At 38.2% G+C, this 21,197-nt stretch overlaps 1 protein-coding gene across 4 annotated transcripts; it reads right to left on the bottom strand.

The window, feature by feature from the left end:
* Positions 1 to 894: 894 nt before the first annotated feature.
* On the bottom strand, positions 895 to 20,722 carry MTF2 (metal response element binding transcription factor 2). Of its 4 annotated transcripts, none has more exons than XM_014060301.2 (16): positions 20,569 to 20,722; positions 19,444 to 19,476; positions 16,345 to 16,543; positions 16,171 to 16,252; positions 15,566 to 15,661; positions 14,820 to 14,920; positions 14,573 to 14,721; positions 13,803 to 13,898; positions 13,225 to 13,293; positions 12,437 to 12,560; positions 11,317 to 11,384; positions 10,837 to 11,007; positions 7,682 to 7,790; positions 7,470 to 7,528; positions 6,040 to 6,144; positions 895 to 4,963 (listed from the first exon to the last, which is right to left on the bottom strand). In XM_014060301.2, the coding sequence occupies exons 1-16, from the start codon at positions 20,571 to 20,573 to the stop codon at positions 4,609 to 4,611; spliced, it is 1,821 nt and encodes a 606-aa protein (XP_013915776.2). In that variant the 5' UTR covers positions 20,574 to 20,722; the 3' UTR covers positions 895 to 4,608. The 4 variants fall into 4 exon arrangements, with proteins under 4 accessions (XP_013915776.2, XP_087575380.1, XP_013915777.2 ...); XM_087719254.1 differs by lacking the exon at positions 19,444 to 19,476 and adding an exon at positions 18,062 to 18,164 and having other exon boundaries at positions 20,569 to 20,720; XM_014060302.2 differs by lacking the exon at positions 20,569 to 20,722 and adding an exon at positions 18,062 to 18,164 and having other exon boundaries at positions 19,444 to 19,468.
* Positions 20,723 to 21,197: the final 475 nt, after the last annotated feature.

Below are 21,197 nucleotides of genomic sequence, written 5' to 3'. Positions count from 1 at the left end.
AATCTGGACATAAGTCTTTTCCTGTCTTCCTTTACAGCCCACGTAACTGGGAAGTCTCTTCTGAGCTTCTTGCCCTGCCCATATTACTGCTGCAGTCTCAGTTGTCATTTACCTGACCATTCCCTGAATCTCTTCATACTGTCTCTCAAGGTCATTTCCATCAACTATTTCAGAGATCTGGAAGGATTTAAATAATAAGCTAAAATGTTTCTAAAGTAGACACATTAACTTTTATCAATACAAAGTGAGTCTAAAAGGTTCTATCATTTACTAATTAAGATTGTTTTTTTCAAAATTTTGGCCCTACATAATTTTTTAGGCTGCCTTAAAATATCTAGCATTGGGATGTCATTTCACCACTATGTAAAAAGAAATAGCACTGATACAGTCAATTTGGGATGAGGACAGTGGCTCATGAGGGTAGGTTGCTGTGCTGACAATCGGCAAGCTGGTGTTCGAGATCAGGCTGCTACCATAGGTGGGGTGAATTCCCATCGCATGCTCCAGCTTCTGCCGACCCAGCAGTTCAAAAGCACGCAATCGCAAGTGGATGAACGGGTACCACTTTGGTGGGTAACTTAATGGGAGTTTGAAAAGAGCCCCCAACTGCATCTTCTGGGCAATAGTGATGACACTGCCCAATCCTTTCAACCTGGAAATACTTACAACAGGACTTTAGTAGTAAGAGTAGGAGTAGCGGCAGCAGCAGCAGCAATACTAATAAATTTGGGAAAGATAAGTATACATTGTTGGTACAGTCCTAAAAAAATTGCATACAAGATTAGCTTTACCATCATCTACTGAAAATATCCACATAATTTATTTTATTTTAAGAAACTTAAAGAGAACTGAGCTTTTGTTTTTGCATGCTTAACAAATGCAACTAGAAACAGGTTCTTAAAAATACACACATTTAATGTTGAATTTGAATTCTAGAAAACAGTTCCAGCAATACAAACATGTCAACCACCATGACAAAAAATGAAAACACACATCCACAATTAAACCGATAGTTTATCACATTCTCTCCCCTACCAGATTCCAAGAGTGATCTTGCATGGAAGCCCTACTGCAAATACTGCTGGTGTCCAATGTGAATTACAAAAATTGCAGAAAAAGAAAATTTAAAAACTGGTTGTGAATGATAACAAAACTACATTTTGCATTATTTCAAAAGACCAACATTTAAAAAGTAACCTGTTCTTATGAAAATATTGTAGCTATAGGCAAGGCAACTTAATAACTGAGATTGAGTAAATGGAAGAGACCCACATTTTCAGTGAAGGCAAGCGGAAGTAAATTTTAATTTTCACCTTTGTTCAACTAAATTTTCCGAAAAACCACAAGCATTGGGCAATGCCTTTTATCTATTCTTCCTTTGGCTCTGTAAAAGGTGATATTTTTCCTTGATAATCCTAACAGTATTTTTGTTTTTCAAATCATATAAATAAGAGCAGAGCAGTATTTCATCAGACAACTTTTCCCCCCAATTATTTAACTTTTGTGTGACAATTCATTTTGTTGGCAACCCATGTCTAATAATTATCTCTAATTAAAGGAAGAAGCTTCAAAGTAAAAAGTTTTACTCTTTGGTTTAAAAAAAATATCAAAAATTCAGGTAAAGGAAAGCCACTACCGTGTTTCCCCGAAAATAAGACGGTCTTATTTTCTTTTGACCCCCAAAATATTGATTGGGTCTTATTATCTGGGGGGGGGGGCTTATTGTTGTGGGGTTGCTGGGTGGCTGTTCTCCTGTGAGCGGGCACCCGAAGACCCAGGCACAACCTCAGGGGCAAACGGCTGTGTTGCGCTGTCGCAGCAGCGCAACATGCCAGCCATGAGGTGACCACGCTCAAGAGTGGCCACCCAGCAACCCCCCTTTCCAGCCGGGAAGAACGCCACTCACGAACCCAGTGATATCCCAAAGGTGCTAAGCCACGTGGTGCTCTGCCTTCCCCCCCAGCTCCCACGGTTTGACGCATTCGGGATACCCTTAGGTCAGTGCATGGCGCACTGCCTAACTGGAAAGGGAGGTTGCACGAGCGCCTGTTCCGTCCCCAGCTGGTGTCCCAACCTCACCATGCCCTGTTCCAGCTCTCCCTGAAGGGCTAGTGTGCCGCCGTGGCAGCAGTGCTCCGAGCATAACCTATTCTCCCGCTTCCAAACTCTGGAGATTCGCAGCCGAGTCTTTCGGCAGCGGCCACTCTGGGAGTACGCTCTATGATTGTGAGCTGGCTGAGATAGAGCGTACAACCATAGAGCGTATTCCCAGAGTGGCAACTTCTGGAAGATTGGCAGAAAAAGCCATGCGGCGGTGGTGGTGGGCAACGGCAGCAGAGATTCCCTGGCTCTGCAGGGAGTTAGGCAAGGGCATCATGAGGCTGGGAGGTGCGTGAGCGAGCAGAAAGGCCGCTTGCACAACCCCTCTCCATCCATGCAGAGCTCCATTCACTGACCTAGGGGCATTCTGAAGGCGCCAAGCTGGGGGAGCTGGAGGGTGGCGAACAGGTGCTCACACGGCTTGGCGATACCTAGGTCAGTGAATGGCGCTGTGCCTGGCTGGAAAGAGGGGTAGCCAGGCAGCTGCTCGTGAGTGTGGTCACTTCATGACTGCTGTGTAGTGCTGCTGCGATAGCGCAACACAGCCGTTCGATCCAGAGGCTGTGCCTGGCTCTGGGAGCCCGCTCGCAAGACAGCAACCGCCCGGCAACCCCCCTCTCCAGTTGGGCACAGCACTGCTCACCGAGCTAGCTGTATCCCAAAGGCGCCAAGCAACGCGAGCCTTTGCCCCACCCCACATTCCTGCAGCTTGGTGCCTTCGGGATACTGCTAGGTCGGTGGGTGGCGCTCTGCCTGGCTGGAGGGGGGGGGGTTGTCCAGGGGGCTTATTTTCGAGGGCGTACATTTTTGCCCACCCGAAAAATGTGGCATAGCCTTATTATCAGGACATGTTGTATTTTCGGGGAAACACGGCAAGATAAAAGTAAACGAGTCACTGTGGATTTTACTCCACTAGTAGTTGCCGATTTTATCCACCTAAATCCGCCTAATCCCACTTTTAAAAAAAACCTTGCTATTTTACAAGTAAAATAGTTACCCATTTACATTTGATTCATTTCTGATAACAGAAGAGGTAATTTTGTAATAAAATCAGTATCGTTACTTTAAATGGCAACATACTTAACCCTGTGTCATTAAACCTTTTCTTCCAACTATACTTATCATCACACCCAAGAGGATTGTTAATGTGAGTCCTGCTGACTTTTGTTCTTTTGTTTTTTAGTAACTTGTAAATGATTTTACAATCAACATGTCACAAATTATTAGAATTCTTTTTTTTAATACAGAGCTCATGCTCAAATGTTCAAGTCTATGCCTCAATCAGCTAGGGTTCCCCACGCCAACATGAACTGATGCTGCAAGGTTATGCACAACCAGACTGCTTCATGTACAGTGTGCAATACTATACATGTTTAGAATTCCTTCTGAGTTGAATGTAAAGGAGTTGAGAACTGCAATGACAAAAACTTGGCCTGGTGTAACTGCACTGTTTCCAGGTATCTTTAGCAAGAAAAACTAGAGCATGTACTTTTAATCTCTCCCCCTTCACTTAGATCTAATTTAATTAAAGGCAATTATAATAGGCCTTGGTTTCAGGTTTCATGTAATTGATATCCATTTTTTTAAAAAGAGTGGGCATTTGCGCAGGAGAGGGATAATGTGAACCTGAGAGGCACTCCAAAATCACTGGGCTCCCATGTGTAGAACTGCAGCCTGAATTATTTTCTAAAAGCATTATGACATTAATGACTGCACTTACTGCCAGAATACCCAGCACTCATTTGACACATATTCTATACTATGTGGCAAACAACAGCACCCAATATAGCCTGAGAAGAAATGCTGTTGTGTAAATACTGCAACTATTCCTGATAAAAGACATTATGGGATATATAGTCAAAAGCTGCCCAATCCCATAATTTATATTGCATAGGTCACAATCACACATATATACACATGCACACGTATGTGTATATATACACATGCAAAGAATATATTAAAAAGACAACAAAGTCTAGTCACAGAGCAATTTACAAGCTCAATATATATTTTATACACTTTGCTTGAAAGATTTTAATATTTTACAGTCCTCAGCAGGAAGTATATACACTGCACTGTATGAAAATCTAGGGTTGTCAAAGTAGAAATAGTCTTTTGCAAACTTCTGGATAAGAAAAGATCAAGTATCTTTTTCAAAATTTGTCCTACCTACAGAAAATAGTCCCTACTCACAAAAAACATCCATGGAATGTACACTAGAGACAAGGCTTTTGTTGACTTGTGAATATTTTAAAGCAAATGAAATCCCAGATTCCCAACCCAACACAGTCTAGATCCTCATTTTAAACACATTAAGAATCTAGCCTTATTTTTTTAGTCAATAGGCCTCTTATGTGATAAAAAATTGTTCTGTTCAAGAAGTGTTAAGGCTAACTTGGTTTTTAATTTTTACAAATATCCACTTAGGCTCCCTTCTGCGCTCCAATGTATAAACTCTGCCTATAAATAGATAAAGGGCAGTGCAGGAAATAATATTCAGCACTATAGTCAGGAAGCAGTTGCTCCTTCCCATTCCACAAGATACTGTACTTTCCCGTCAAGTGTAACCCGGCGTGCCAAAACACGGTATTTTTCACCACAAGCTATCCTACCTGCAGCACCAAAGTAACTGGTAATAGAGTTCTTGAGATGATTAAGCTGCAACTCCTGATCTGCCAAATTATTCAGAATCTCTGTATTGAGTTCATCATATTGATAGTCATCTTTGCCTTCATCTTCTTTTACAATTTCTGGGTTCTGAATCTGGAGTGCTTTTCGTGGAAGACGTCCTCTTCTCCTTAAGTGGGGTATCGTGGATGGCCAGGTTCTTCCTGTTCGTGTCCTTTTTCTAGAATCAGATAAACTGCAAAGCACATACAATATTAATTTAAAAAATTAGAATATGTTATACCACAACAAAATCTACTCTACTCTTAATATCTTTGTTAGATACAGTAAAGGAAAGTTCAATTAAATGCTGAATCAAATGGAGACAAAACTTAAACTAGCAGTATGATTTTGGTGAGATTTATGGCCACATTTCATTCATGGATTGTTGGAGACAATTTAGCTCTCAGGATGTGGGGGGCTATGTTACATATGGACACTTTATGTATGTTTTATCTTTTACAACACTATATATACTCAAGTAATTTTTCTGGAGCATTTGTTTTATATTTGCACCACAGCTGATAGGAGCTAAGATAATTCTACTGCACAGCAAACAATGTTATTTAAGACATGACACATTCAGCCATATTACTGGAAGCCAGAGTGAACCAATGCATAATTTAATAATTTAGCCTGTCCATTTTTAAACTGATTTTTGCTCCTAAATTTGTCAAGGATTTCTAAAATAAGGAAAAGCAGATTCCTTGTAAGCTTGCCAAGAACATGGATTTTCTTCCAGTGCATCTCATAAATGCAACCGCTTGTAAAATCTATCAGCGGAAATGATTTATATGATCATTTGGAAGGAAGTATGGAAGGAAGTAAAAGATCATTTGGAAGGAAGTAAAAGAGAAGGGAGTCTCAATCTTCTTTGACAAATTGGAGGCTCTCGCTAGCTAACCAAATCTGCTGTTGTAGTTACAGCCCACTCTCTAAAGTTCCTTCTTTTGGAGATGCTACTGAAAAACATTGGCAATTTTATCATGAAGACCCACATGAGTGCAATTTTTTAAAACTTATTTAAACACAGAGATATATCATTCAGAAGTACACTCCCACTACACAATTTCTGTTATTAAAAATCAGCATATTGTAGAAATTTAAAACTATTGAACTATTTAAAAGTCATACATGAAATGAAATGCTCTTATGTTAACAGCTCAAGATGGTAGATTGAACAGACTTTCTTCAACATATCAAGTATCTTTAAATTAAAAAAGCACAACTGAGCTATACATAGAGATGTTTGTAATATATGAAATACTGAACCTGTAATGCTTGGAAATACTGTTTGAGGTAGTTTCTTTTGTACTGGCAGCCCCTGTGGATTCCACATCTGAGGTATTGGATGAATGTGCAGTTCCATCAGATCTTCTGAATGATGTCATACAATAAAAATTGACATAGATATTACAATTTCATATAACCTAGCATTAATCAAATTGACAAATATTAACTTTTGACCAAACCAGATTTAGTCGGTCAGAAGTAGTAATTGTTTTTCTAATTTTAAGACAAATACAGGTTAAAATCTCATTGCCAGAACCTTGAAATGAAAGCAAGTTCTTAAATTGAAATTATCTCCTCCCTTATTAGGCATGGGGGAAGGATATTACAATCCAATCTTTTATTTAAGTTTTTAAAGAGTTAAAATTGTAGGCAGGTAATCCTCATTTAGCAATTACAACTGGAACCAGCAAAATGGTTGTGAAGCAAAGCAGCCTTCGTGTGAAACCACAACTGGAGTTACAATCTTATTTCAGCTTTCCTTTGCTTACAAACCTGGAAAGATCATAAATGTGAGGACTGGTTGTAAAGTTAACTTTTTCCATCACTATTGTAACTGCGAAAACTCATTAAACAAGGCAGCTAATAAAGGATTGCCTGCAGAATGAAAATACAGTACTGTATGAACAGACCATATGCATCTGTTTCTGCTCCAAAGTACAAAACTCCATGTCTATTTACAGAATGGGAGATTATTATTACTTTTACAAAAGGGCACTCATTTCTTTTCTGTTTTCTGTATACTGGTTATCTCCCTTCCTGTAACGTTCCCGTGGTTCGCCCATGAGGCCAATGTTGAAAAAAGACAGGAGACAACCTTTCTCGGGATGGAGCGCCCCAGATTGGGGGTCTGAGAGCCCCTTTTATTGAGATAGGACAAAGGCAGGAGGAGCAATAGCATGTGCTTAAAAACAGCCTGTAAAAGTACAATTTCTAATCTACTGCTCAGACTATATATGGTTAAATCCTGGACGTCAATGGTAGGGCACATATCAGAATGTTATGTTATGCACTATCAGGATGTTATGGCGTTCTAGGAGTTTGTTTTCTCCTGTGTGGTTCAGCGTGACTCTGCAAGCCCTAGTATGAACTGGGCCATGGGGGACACACACCTACACAAGGAACTATATTACAACACTTTCCCTTTTTTATTTTTTTGCCTTTTTCATCACATCACTCTTCAAATTCTCTTAATCTTCAGTTCTGCTTTGTTATAAGAAAAAACATTATTTACCAGAGTGGAATGCAAACCCCTTACATTTCATCACATATGTAGAATATATGTGTGTGTGTGTGTGTGTGTGTGTGTATAAACACACACACATGCATACACAAGGTGTGGGGTGGGGGGGCTGAGACAAGCGTTTGCTTTGTTTGAATAGAAAGCTGAATGAATATTTTCCCATACATACCCAGTAGTGCTAGGAGAATCCAAAACAGGGGATTCTGGCACTATAACAGGTTCTTTTTCCTAAAGGAATAAGACAGATTTTTTTCAGATTCTGTAAATATTCAACTCTCTGTTAACATTAAAAAGACAGTTTAACACGTTCATTTTTATTAAATAAGGAAATAATAAAGTAGGACTTATTTTATTAAATAAGTAAACCTGAAAACCACTTACCAAAACAGATGGCTCAGACATTCTTTGAATCATTTTTCTAGTATATGGGCCAGGGGGACGGCCTACAGATTTTTTCTTCCCCTTTCTTTCTACACCATTAGTGACTTCCCTGGAAAAGAGTTTCAGTTTTAAACAGTAATATCGGTCCGTAATAATTAATTTCATTTCTGAAATTCCCTTTATAATTGTATTAATTATGCTTTATCTTTTGACTGTTCATAAAAAGTAGATCTCTAAGAAGTGAAATATGAAAACAGGATATCAATAAAAACAAGATATCAATTACACTCCACTAAAATCAAAAGAGAAAACCACTTTCAATTTATATTTCTGTGCTAAACTTTCACAAAACTTTCTAATCTATCACTACAGAGAGGAAAAATAATCAGAATTGTACTAATTGCCAACTGCAAAGAGATGATCTATCACAGTGTTTCTCAACCTTGGCAACTTGAAGATAGAATTAGTACAACTTAATCTACCTGGGGCTGCATTGAAGACCTTCCAGAAACTACAAATGGTCCAGAATGCAGTGACACTTATACACGCATTTGCTGGCTGGGGAATTCTGGGAGTTGAAGTCCGGACATCTTCAAGTTGCCAAGGTTGAGAAACACTGATCTATCATACCACATCCCCAAAGATTGTACTAAACAGTCAGGTCTTAAAGACTTTCCTAAAATGCCAACAGTATTGATCAGACTGGATGCAGTGCTATTCCAAAGGAGAGGGAACGAAGTAATAAAAAGGCATCTATTCCCTGAAGATGACAATCCTTCTAAGACAAATGAGGCTCTCCTCACTAAATGTTATTGAACAGCCACAACTGCTGTGAGAAAGGAGTCCCGAAGATATTTAAGTTTCAAGCATGGTAAGTCTTTAAAAGCAATTACTAGCTGGCTTCTTGAATTGCACTAGAAGCCAACTGGCAAAGAGGGTAGTTCATGCAGTAGTAATGCTACTTGTCAAAAGAACTCTTTAAGTATAAGTGTCACTGCATTCTGGACCATTTGTAGTTTCTGGAAGGTCTTCAATGCAGCCCCAGGTAGATTAAAGTTGTACTAATTCTATTGAGAGGTGACCAACATATGGTCCAGGAATGGCCATAACAAAATGGAACACTACAAAGACCTGAGCAGAAACTTGGGAGCCTGAAATCTCCAGGTTATGAACTGGTTCAGCCCAGGAGATCACAACCCTCTTCAGAATGGAAGATGAAATACCACTGGGTTTAGAAGTTTTTCATGCTCACATCCATTCTATTTGCTGGGACTGACCCAGGGTCTTTCTTCAAGATGACCACAGCTTCTAGGCACTGAGATAGCACCTTAACTCTATCTCCTGTTAAGCCCAGGGTCAAGCTATACAGCTACATCCTGTAAACATTGATGATACTTAAACCTATACTGGCAAATAAACTTTTTCAACAGCTTCCTGTTAAATAGGAAGAAAAAGAGCCGTATGGCAGTCCTGAAAAAGAATCTGAGTTCAACGTTCTCCTGTCACCATCCCCAGAGGAAGGAGGAAAATCAATGCAACACAGTAACCTTGATTCTGAATCTCCAGAGATGTTTCAGACAGATACTGCAATCGGTGTTTATCAAAGGTTGGCAAGAAATTAAGTAAAACCAGGAGGGTTGCATCAATCCTTTCCCTATAGGTAATCCAAAGGAGCTATCAATTCAGTGTCAATATATTATTCAGGTAAAGGTCAAGATTCCCCTCGCGCATATGTGCTAATCGTTCCCGACTCTAGGGGCCAGTGCTCATTTCCGTTTCAAAGCCAAAGAACCAACGCTGTCCAAAGATGTCTCCGTGGTCATGTGGCTGGCATGACTAAACGCTGAAGGCGCACGGAACACTGTTACCTTCCCACCAAAGGTGGTCCCTATTTTTCTACTTGCATTTTTTACCTGCTTTCGAACTGCTAGGTTGGAAGCTGGGAGAAGTAACGGGAGCTCAATCGTTACGTGGCACTAGGGATTCCAACTGCTGACCTTTCTGATCAACAAGCTCAACGTCTTAGCCACTGAGCCACCGCATCCCTTTTATTATTATTTTATTTTATTATTCAGGTACTATCATCCAAATAAAAGTAACACAAAAATGCTGAAAAAGATGCTGATCAGAGGCAACCTGTGGACATATTTGCAAGAATCGATTATGCAATTCTTTTAAAAAACTGATTAGATTTATCACAACTGCTTGAAATGTAAGAATTTATTAGACAACATTCCTTCAAAGTAGAAAATACAACACTTCCATTCATCCTCCTTGGGATGTGCTTGTCTACTGAAGTAGTATGGAGTACTACTTTGCCGCTCCGGCCCTATGGAATGAGCTGCCCCCGGAGATCTGGGCCCTACCCACTCTCATGGCCTTTCGCAAAGCCATTAAAACCTGGCTTTTCCGGCAGGCCTGGGGCTGTTGACCCCTTGATGGTGGTCCAGCCCCGTCTGATTGGGTGTCTGTTGTATTCCTTTTTAACTTGTTGTGTCCCATTGTTTTAATAATTCTTTTTAATTCTTTTTTCATTCTGTAAGCCGCCCGGAGTCCTCCGGGATTGGGCGGCATAGAAATTCAATAAATGAATTAAATGAATGAATGAGTATTGATGTTCTTCTACTAATCTGTCCTAGCTCAAGATTTCAACAAGTTTATTTTCTAGGCCATTGATTTCAACAAGTTTATAGAAGATAGCCAGCTATGCAATATACTCCTTCCATTTGCTGTTGATAGTCAAAGCTTTAACCTGAGCTTAGCAAGCCATTTTGCTCAAACATAAAGACAGGTTTTGAATTTACTGCACAAAACTACTCATTAACTCTTGGCCAATTCTGTATTAAGATCACATATAGTTTGTATTTGCCAACTTGATCTGGATAAATATAGCATATGCTTTGTACTATTTAATAGTACCTATTTAGATCGAGCATTTTTATGGTACAGTATGCAGAGACCACTGCTTTAACTACTACACCAAATTGGTTCTTTATGCTACTCTAACTGTACAAGCTCAACCTGGCCTAACATGGGCAACCCTTGACTCCACAGCCTTTAGGACTCTGCTTATTTTCCAGTTAGTCTTTGTTGGGAATCTACATACAATTCTTTCAGCTTCTCGCTGTCATTTTATTCAGTTCTAGTCTATTTACCTCTGATCAGGCACAGCCTTAGATGATTTTCTGCCTTTAATTTTGAACTCATGGGAAGTTCCCTCAGGTTCTTTCTCAGCCTTAAAAGCAGCATTTGGTGGGCAAGGAGGAACACGGATTCTTAAGCCAAACAAATGTTTCTTCTTCTTTATTTCCTTCCCAGACATAAACCTGCATTTCAAGATATTAAATGCAGAACATGAAAGACAAAACTCATTTCTTCAGACACGCAGCTCCATTTATTAACAAATGCATGGCATTACTCACAGCCTGCTCAAATGCCAACATTGGGAAAAACATAACTAAATCTTCATGTAACTCATACTCAGAAATAAAATCTGACTTAAAACATTTAGGTAAACAATAACAACCTGTTGCAGCTATGCGTTTTTAGATAATGTTTCAAAAAACTTTAGACTATTATCTGATTAAACTAAAGGAAATAAAAGAGAAAATTGTATAAAACCCTTATTGACTTACATGGTCTTATAATCATTTAATGCCTCTAGAACATGTTCATATCTTTCAGATTTTGGTGTGTCTGCCAGCTGTAAAGTATCAAGAAGTGATTTAATCTACTGAAGTGTGCACTAACATCCATAAGCACTAATACCTGACAGTTCAGAGAGAGATAAAATAAAGCAGCATTCTAGAATTTCTTATGTAACGGGCAAAATTCTAAAATACCTACTGTAGGATATTAACAAATAAGCGGGGGAAGAGAAGTTTAGTTATCTTCATTATTCTACAAACAAAGCATTGAATAAATTGTTCTGTATCTATCTGAATTGCTAAATATCGCTTGTGTTATGAGTATAGTTTTAATAGTGAAATATAAATACTTGGTAAAATATGAGCAATCTGCATTCTGTTTCCGATAAAATAAATATGTTAATAGAAGAATTTGTTGAGGAAATGACCACTGGATGCTGCAAATGGCTACAAATGCTGGTTGGTTTCCAAGCACCCAAAATATAATCACATGATTGAGGGTGCAGCCATTGAAACCTCAAAATGCCATCATAAAATTGTTCTGGAGAGATTCCTCATAACTGTGAAGAGATTGTAAAGTTGCTTTGAAATTCAAACTTCTATCAGTCACAAGAACACATTTTATATATTACCATATATAAGATAAACAAAATATGTGGATTATGTGTAACTCTAGGAGTGGCAGAACCTGGGGGCAGTTAAAAGAGGGATCAGCCTAGAATCTCTATGTGGCCAGAAGCAAACTAAGGTTACCTCCCTTGAATTCTGTTGGCCCTTATATAATGCCAAGCAAATGCTAAGCATTAGCATTTGAGAAGATTCCTGTGCATAGGTATAAGTAGCAATAAATGTTTAATTGGGTCTTGATGTGTGGACCTGATCTTTTGCATCTGACATTAACTTTCAAATCTTAAGATTTTTTAAAGACAAATAAAACACTCAAAAGAAATAATCTCAAAAAAAGGTTCACAAGCATGTCAACAAACTTTACATCTAGTACAATTTTACCATAGATCGAACAATTGTTAAAATAGATCTACGCAGTTTAACTGTTTGATCTTTTCAACCATAGAAACACATAAACAACATCAATATTTCAAAAACTTACTTCACCGGGATGGAGTCGATCCCAATTTTCATTAATGTATGTCATGAGTTCAAGTTCTGAATCAAAATATTTCTTTTTATGAATAACACTTAGGTTGTAAAGGCATAGATGTGCTATGTCTACCCTAGAATTCAGAAATTTAAATAACAATTAGCAAGTTTTAACATTTTAGATATGAGAACTTTTAACTGTCTAACTCACTGCAGCTGACTGGCCCTGTCCAACTCGCCCCAACCGACTCACTCTGGCCAACTCGCTGCAGGTCAATTCAATGTGGGATAATGTAAAGCAAGGCAAGGCCCACTGCAATTCTCTTATCCCTCTCTTGAAGAGAGGGATGGGCCTTGCCTTGCTTTACATTTGAACCTACTCAGGTTAGAAGTCCTCGAGGCTGGAGTGAGCTGCAATTTTACTTGCCCCTCTCGAGTTATCCTGGGTTGAATTCTCCTATGGCGAGTTGTCCCATGGTGAAAGAGCTTGCGGCAAGATGCCAGGGCAAGTCAGCTGAAGCAAGTTGTCCCATTCTGTAGATGACAGGCACAAGTATTGTCTACCAACAACCAGCAGATCTATTTCACTAAAAAAAAAAATCCTGCTTTCTAAATATTTTGTTTTTTTTACTTTCTTAACTGAAACCGGAAGGGAAGAGGATAACAAAATTAATATATCCATATTCTAATTACATGTGCAAAGTCCATTCAAATAATAGAACTACAAAATTAATTTTACAGAGATGTACAATGAAATACTGAATATTTTTGCCCAAGATTGATTTAAGTTGTACTTACCACTGCAAGGGTAAACGCTTGAGGTATTCTGGTCCAGAACTACAAACTGAACAAATGAATGTATAAAACCTTAAAAAAGAAGTTTAAAAGGCATACTCAGTGTGTGAATATATTTGCTTTTAAATTGTACTGACAGCAATTCATTTGACAAGATATCTAAGACTAAATCTGTTTTCATAGTTGTTTCAAGTAAAACAACGCGTGATAAATAAAATATTGTTTTCAAACAAATAGTGAAAAGTCTGGGTCTATGTTCTTATCAATCTTTTAAATGTTTTTATCCTTATGATAAAACTTGACTCAGGGAAGACCATAAATTGAATACGTCTAACAATGAACCGAAATAGTAGCATATTTATTTATTAATGCATCAATGTAAATATCACAGTTTGTGTCAGAAGCATCACAATTAAAATAAGGCATACCAAAGGACATAAAATTTAAAATATAAAAGATTTAAAATATGTACAAATGAAACAGATCTTGCCCAGAGAATCACAGTTACAAACATGGAGAGTAAAGTCCTTCTCAAAGGGGATACCTAACACACAACAGAAGATCAAAGAAAAACATCTTACCTATCACCATACAGCATTGGCTTCTGTAGGCACTGCACACAAGCCTCATGGAACCACTGCTTACATTTGCAGCACTGTAGCATCTTCAAATACCAGCTTCATTAACAGTAAGAAAAAACAAAGATTGCTATGCAGTAAATGCCCTGCTAGTAAATCTAGCAGAAAAGCATTAAATGTGGTTACATGATTATGAAGTTTGGAATAAATAAACAAACAAACACACACAAAAATAAATAGACTATATCATATAAAAATAAAAGTTCTCGGAAAAAATGGAGTGCCCTCCTATTTCATGTTATGCTCAGTTAGCATTTCTTAAAGTGGCTGCTTTAAGTAAAATAAAATGAAAGCTACACCAGTAGTAGTTATATGAGAGTTGCTCCTGAAGATTTAAGTGGTCACTATGCATTCATTGATAATTCTGCCTTTTGCAGACTTCATCTTTATTAAACATAACACAAAGGCAGAGTTTATACAACAAGCTAAACCAAAATCAAACACTGACATGTTTTAGCACTATGTCTTAAACCAACCAACTTCCACATTTATTCACTGAAACTTGATCCAAGTTTATAGTTTAACTTTTTTCCCCCCATACAAACATCAAAAACTCAAGAATAGAAAATATTCTGAGAGCCTAGTACTACGCTCAATAAAGCTGTTTTATGGCATATTTATGAAACACAGCACTTGGTCTTGCACATAGTCAAATAAGAGAACATAGAAAGAAAAACTGAACATATATTTTCATAAGCACGTCAACTCCTTACTCTCCAGGACCTCCACAGTAGCAATAACACTGTTGGGCATTTGTTTTATGGCCTGCATCCCATTCAAGGTCAGCTACATTGTAAGGCAATGTTTGCTTCATGACCTGCAGTGCTTTAGCATTTGGTCCTTTCTTAAGCGCGCCGCCTCTCTAAAATAAAACGCATTAAACCAGAAAATGTTAGTATCCAATACCACACAAAAAAATCAATTTTCAACTGCAATTACTTTTTAAAGTAATCAACTTACTTTTGTTGTTGTTGCAAAGACACACTGCCGGCAGAGCCATTTATCGTCCGAATCTATCACATTAGAACCGATATTTGGTGTATGACACAGTTGATGATAACCTGAATTAAAAAGGAAAAAAAACCTCTTTAAGTAGATATAAAGCGATGTACATCTTTGTCTCCCATATTAAAACCCATAACCAAACATTTTAAATTAAATGTTCAGATACTAGAAGACACAATAGGAGACATTGAGAACGGCATAAATATAATAAACATCAATAGAAATGCCTATGCACTTAGGTTTACAGGTAGTCCTTGACTTATAGCCAATCGCTTAGCAACCATATGAAGTTACACAGACCTGCCCAGAGGTACTTACAATCCAGTTTCAAAGTTCCAATGGACACTCCCTATGGCCGTGATTATATTTTGGACACTTGGCAACTGATCCACATTTATGGCTGTTTGCAGCACATGACGATTTATGACATTTTGTGAGAAAGCAGTGTTTACCTTCCAGATTATGGCATAAAACACCCACTGGATACACTGAGTTTGCTTAACAATCAGTGTATTTGCTTAACTACTGCAAAGGAGGTTGCAAAATTGGACAAAATCACGTACTGGTGACCTGCTTAATGACTGCCACAACTTATGATCATAATTACGGGCTCAATTCCAGTTGTAAGTTGAGGAGTACCTCTGCTCATAATATACACTAATACATTTTTAAGATGTCTAAACTTATTTTTTTTAAATTACCTTGACCACACTTATCGCATATAACCATTTCATTGGGTGCTTCTGAATATTCCTCCTGACATATTGTACAGACCATTTCCCCCGTTTCAGTAGCTCCTAAAACAACAAAAAAGCATGGCTTCATACTAAATGAATACGTTTTACATTTTGAACACTGATTGCTAAGTTCTGACATGTGATTTAGGTTTTGTTTTGCATAATATGTGAACCCAGCCACTCTGGTCTGTGAACCATGACTTAGAACAGTGTGAATTCAGTTGGGTTTTGACTGGTGTATTTGAGATCAAGAGTTATAAAAGAGACCTATGCATTCTATAAATCCAGCAACTCATCTGTCTTTGGGTTATATATGGGCCACACATATTTTGCATTCAGCACGTTGCTCCCCTTATAATTTTCATCTCTACTTAGATCAATTACATTTCTAGCTCCCCTTCCTCTTTACCACTCACCACTATAGGTAAGTGACAGCTGAAAAATGGTTAACCCTTTCCTCATGTCTGCTGCACTCTGAATCTCAACTGGAAGGAATGTAGTATAGTAAATCCATTTTACATTAATTACTAAAGGATCAAATCATCATCATGATGATATAAGGTTCTTGCCTGTTTGTATGTCCTTCCAGAGAACCCAGGACTTGGAACTGTCTTCAAATATAACGAAGCAGCTCTGCTTAAGTTTGTTTATCTGAAATAACAAATAAATTTGCAGCCATAATAGCAATTTGCAATTTTGCCATAAAATGTTATAAGCTAGGAGGTTAATTAAAAATGGATTACCTTTTTGATAGTTCCAAGATAAAACAAGCCATCTGACCATCTGGCTAGGACATCTTGACCTTCTTCAAATTTGCACACTGGCTTTTTCGATTTTTGTCCATCCCGTGAGGAGAGTTTGGTCAAGGATATTGGTGGTTTTTGGTTTTGGTGCAAAGGAGACCGCTTGTGGACCACTGAATTACCCACCCCCGTAGAGTCTCTAAAATACAGACATGCATAATGAACATTGGCAACTTCTAAAACATTAAAAGCTAACGCTCAAACCACAACAAATTTAACTGCGAGTGAGACTTATATTTAATCTCCAGACATATCTGAGATAAGAAGATGAAGCCATATGTAATTTTTTAAACTGGAAATTTATTGTAATACAATTTACATTAAAGAAATATGCCATAGTCCTAAAGACTAACAACTAAATCTATGACTTGAGTGCTTATTATTTCTATATTGTTCATCTAATCCAGTGTTTCTCAACCTTGGCAACTTGAAGATGTCTGGACTTCAACTCTCAGAATTCCCCAGCCAGCATTCGCTGGCTGGGGAATTCTGGGAGTTGAAGTCCAGACATCTTCAAGTTGCCAAGGTTGAGAAACACTGATCTAATCTGCTAAAGAAGTGCTTACATCTTGGTTTTCTCAGATACTGTCTCAGTACATTTCAAACTGTATTAAAGCCTGCACATGGCAATCTTACTGCATTAAAAGGAAAAACACTTTTGGCTATTATCAAAAGCCTGTCTATGTAACATACATTTTGTAAAATCATTTAGCAGCAACTGGTTACTAGTATGTGGTTTTCATATTTTTACATACAATACAGCATTCAGCCTATAATCACTTCTATCACTATGCAAACATAGTGTTCTCTTGGTTCATTGAACCCTTGTATAAACACTGAAACAATACATCATAACTAAGGCATTTGCAAAGATATGAAGAGAAATAAACAGCCCTGATTCTTTTTAATTTTGCTGAGGATGAAGGGTCAGAAAGCAAGAATTCAAACAAAAGTGTTACTGCCAAATTCAGTGTTCTTTTCTTTTTGCAAAATAGGAAATATTTACTTTAAACTTCCACAGAATATTTCATATACAATTGGACAGAAAATAGAAACAGGCTATAAAACTGAGAGAAATAATACCTTGTATATCTTTAGAGATATTAACAGGGATAGACAATGTTGGCACAAAATGCTAAATCCCGATTAACTAAGTTAATTTAATTGCCTGGATTTGAACACTGAACTATAAGTTATAACTGTATTTTTTCAGGAGGGGGGTTGCACAACACATTAAGTTAGTTTTTTGAACTTGTTTCCTGCAAGAACATATTCAATGTAACAGAAGCTGCATACATCTTAATAAGCAAGCAAACACACACACACAGGGAGGGGAGGCGGAAGAGGGAGGGAGGGAGGGAGAGAGAGAGAGAGAGAGAGAGAGGGAGAGAGAGAGAATAGGTGAAACAATCAGGTGACAGTTAGGCAAGGCTATACAGGAGCAGAAGCAATTTCTTTATTAAGTGTGGTAGTTAGCAATGACAGAATTACACCTAGCTGCCATACATTATTTCATTTACTTTTAACATATCACCAGTATGTCTCAATTATTTAATCAGATTTCTCTTTCCCACTTCTTCCATTCCCCCATAAGCTCAGTCCCAATTAAACAATTAATTAAAATTCTGGTCAAGCTTACTGTAATTTTTTTACTTACATTTGTGGAATTCCAGTTCTTTCTATCCACATTTCTTGACTGGAATTTCAAGACCTATTTTGACTGCCTAGGAATAGTTGTGAATGGTGAGAACTCCAATTTCCTAATATGAAAAATGATGTCACTTGGCTAACACTCCACAAATACTGAAAGGAGCAAGAGCAAAGGTAACAAGCTCTTTTAACAGCAACAATGCTGTTAAAAGATATAAACAGCTTTGCCAGGAAACAAGAAAAAATAGGAAATGGAATAATAAGCACAACACACACATCCTGCCAATATATAATGCTCTCCCTAAACATTTTTAAGCTAAGAATCATCAAATATTATACTCTTTTATCACAGAGTAATTGCTCTGGGGAGAGGTTGTTATGTCTTTTTTGTACCTTTTATCATATATATATATGATAATATATATGTATGTATGTATGTATGTATGTATGTATGTAAGCAAGCTGATTATCACAGATTTAAGGATCCTAATATATGATTGTACTTAATGTTAACATTAACAGTACACTACTATTCAAATGCAATTTGAAAGGATAGTGCATAAGCAAATTGAAAATATACAACTCATTACATTAGAGAAATGCAGCTGGGGGGGGGGGTTGTATCAAAAGCCATATTTGATTTTATGTGTGTGAAGTGCTGAGGACTATAGTACAAAGCACAGGTGGCCAGGATGAAATCAAAACATTCAATTTAACATTTTAAAAATATAGTTAACATGGTTGTTCCCCATGTAATTAAAAATTCTAATTTTTTTTAAAAGAAACAATTCAAGAGGGTGGTAGGGACTGTAATGAAAGCCTCAGAGGCTGCAGGTGGCCTCAGGTTGTTTACCCCCTCCCCCACTGTACAAGATCAAAGCTGCCTTTTCATTAATCCAAACCTTTTTTTTCCCCTTTTGACTCATAGACCCTTTCCCCATAACACACATTTAACCAGATCAGTTACAAAGGCAGAAAAACTGTGCCATTAATTTTGGTCAATTTTTTTTTAAAAAAAATATGATTTAAAATGATGTGTAATCCCACTTTATGGGTTCAATATAATGTCAACTTAAAAAGCTAATATTCATTAATTATGTTAAACAAACTCTGAAAACATGCACAAAGGGGTACATATAGCAGTTGTACAACATAAAGCAGGAGGAAGGGGGAGGGGGGGTAAAGAGAAGCTGTCTGAACTAAATAAAATAAAATAAAATGCTGTGGGGGGGGCAACAACAGTGCTGCAAAACCTTTTTAACCCCAGGTCCCATTTATTATTAGGCAAATAATTAATTAATAAGGTAATTATCGGTTAATCAATCACACACCAAAACAATGAGGACTAGCATACTGTGGCATATTTAGTATAGCAACGAATTTACCAACCCCTTCTTTTGGAACGACCTCTTTTTATCGGCCCTGGAAACAAAAACGGAAAAAGGTGATTTCGAGTCCCATTTGCAAGACCGAAATTATGGCAATGCAGAACTTCCTCCAATAAAATAAAATAAAAATATGATCCCCGACGAAGATTCTCGCCTTTGTTTGGCTCGCCCAGTTCACCCAGACGCCCCCCCCCCAATATATTTATTTATATATTATATTATTTGTGTGTGTGTGTGTGTGTGTGTGTGTGTGTATATGTTTTTTTATTTGTGCTGATAAATAAATAAAGGGAGACTAGTATAGATCTATTTCAAGCTATTTAGCTCTCATCAGCTAGCCATAGCTTGAAATAGATCTATACTAGTCACCCTTTATTTATTTATCAGCACAAATTAAAAAAAAAAACACAAATATAACAAAGGCAACAGTAAAAATATTGGGTTTCTGTCGTGATGGACTCTTGTGACGAGCCGAAGGACAGATGATGGAAGCAGTTAGCTTCCTCCCATAATTGGGACTTACCAGGGGTTGTAAAAAATCTTTTATATATATATATATATATATATATATATATATATATATATATATATATATATATATATATATATATATATATATATATATATATATATATATATATATATGATTTTATATATATATATATAGTAATATATAATTATATATGTATTATATATAATATATATATATATATATATATATATATATATATATATATATTATATATAATATATATATATATATAATACATATATAATTATATATTACTATATATATATATATATATAGCCACCCCAGCTACGGTTCATGTTGCAGCGCAATTGATGCCCACACCCACCCAACCCACATCTCCCTCATAGAAAACTCGGCCGGCGGGGGCCGAAACGTCGCGTTCCCTCTCGGTCCCCTTTCCCCGCAACGTCAACCGACCAGGGGGAGAACGGAAATGTCTCGCAACGTTTTTTCCTTTCAAAATCAATAGATGGCGGGATCGGGGGTGGGGAAAAAAATAAATAACCGGGAAACGGCAAGAAGAGCCGGTTTCCCTCCTCCTCCTCCTCCCGCCCCTGCGATTCCTTCCTTTTGGACCCCTTCCTCTCGGCTCACCTCATTCGGTCTCTCCAGTTGGGCCACTCGCTTCATGCAGGGAAATCAATGGCGCTCTGTGCGCTCTGATTAGCCCGAGAAGCCGCTTCTCGGCCGGGCTTTCTCGCCGCCCTCCGAAAGGGCAAACCCGCGCGGGGTGAAGGGGAAGGGAGGAGGGGGAAGGGAAGCCAACAAGGGGAGAGGCGGGGGGGGGCTCAAGCCCTCACGGGCAGCCCGGCTCCACAACAACCCTTCGCCATTTTGCTTTCCCGCGGAGGAGAAGCTGGTGCATTGTGGGAAACACAAAGGAGCCGCTTCGGCGACGTCGGAGGCGGCGGCAGCCCCGCCTCCTCCTCCTCCTCCCCTCCTCCTCCCCTCCCAACGGTACAATCCCCTCACAGCCAGCCGGCCGGCCGCGTCGAATCAGCGCTCCGTTCCTCTCCTTTCTCTCCCTCCGCGGCAGTGAAGAGACCAGCCCGCCCGCGGAAGGATATCGTCTCCTCCGCCATCTCGATAAGTCGGTGAACAAAGAAGGACTATTTTTTTTCAAAGAAGGACTACTTTTTTTCAAAGGGGCGTTCCTCTCCTCATTTGCCTCAGGGCGCAAGCGGGGCGGGGGGACGGGCATAACGTTGAAAGCGAAAAGGGGA

This window comes from Thamnophis sirtalis, unplaced genomic scaffold (assembly GCF_051295495.1).
Source record: "Thamnophis sirtalis isolate CommonGarterSnake01/CBP01778 unplaced genomic scaffold, rThaSir2_p1.2 scaffold_7, whole genome shotgun sequence".
NCBI classification, from domain to species: Eukaryota; Metazoa; Chordata; class Lepidosauria; order Squamata; family Natricidae; genus Thamnophis; species Thamnophis sirtalis.
The sequence above is the reverse complement of the archived record's forward strand: the minus strand, read 5'-3'. Positions and strand labels throughout refer to the sequence as shown.

What these genes read in the sequence shown, in the direction of transcription:
- MTF2 (XM_014060301.2), bottom strand. An exon ending in TCTTTGCAACAACAACAAAA is followed by an intron (nt 14,722 to 14,819) that starts GTAAGTTGATTA and finishes GTTTTATTTTAG; the next exon opens with AGAGGCGGCGCGCTTAAGAA. An exon ending in TGTCTGAGCCATCTGTTTTG is followed by an intron (nt 7,529 to 7,681) that starts GTAAGTGGTTTT and finishes TTATTCCTTTAG; the next exon opens with GAAAAAGAACCTGTTATAGT.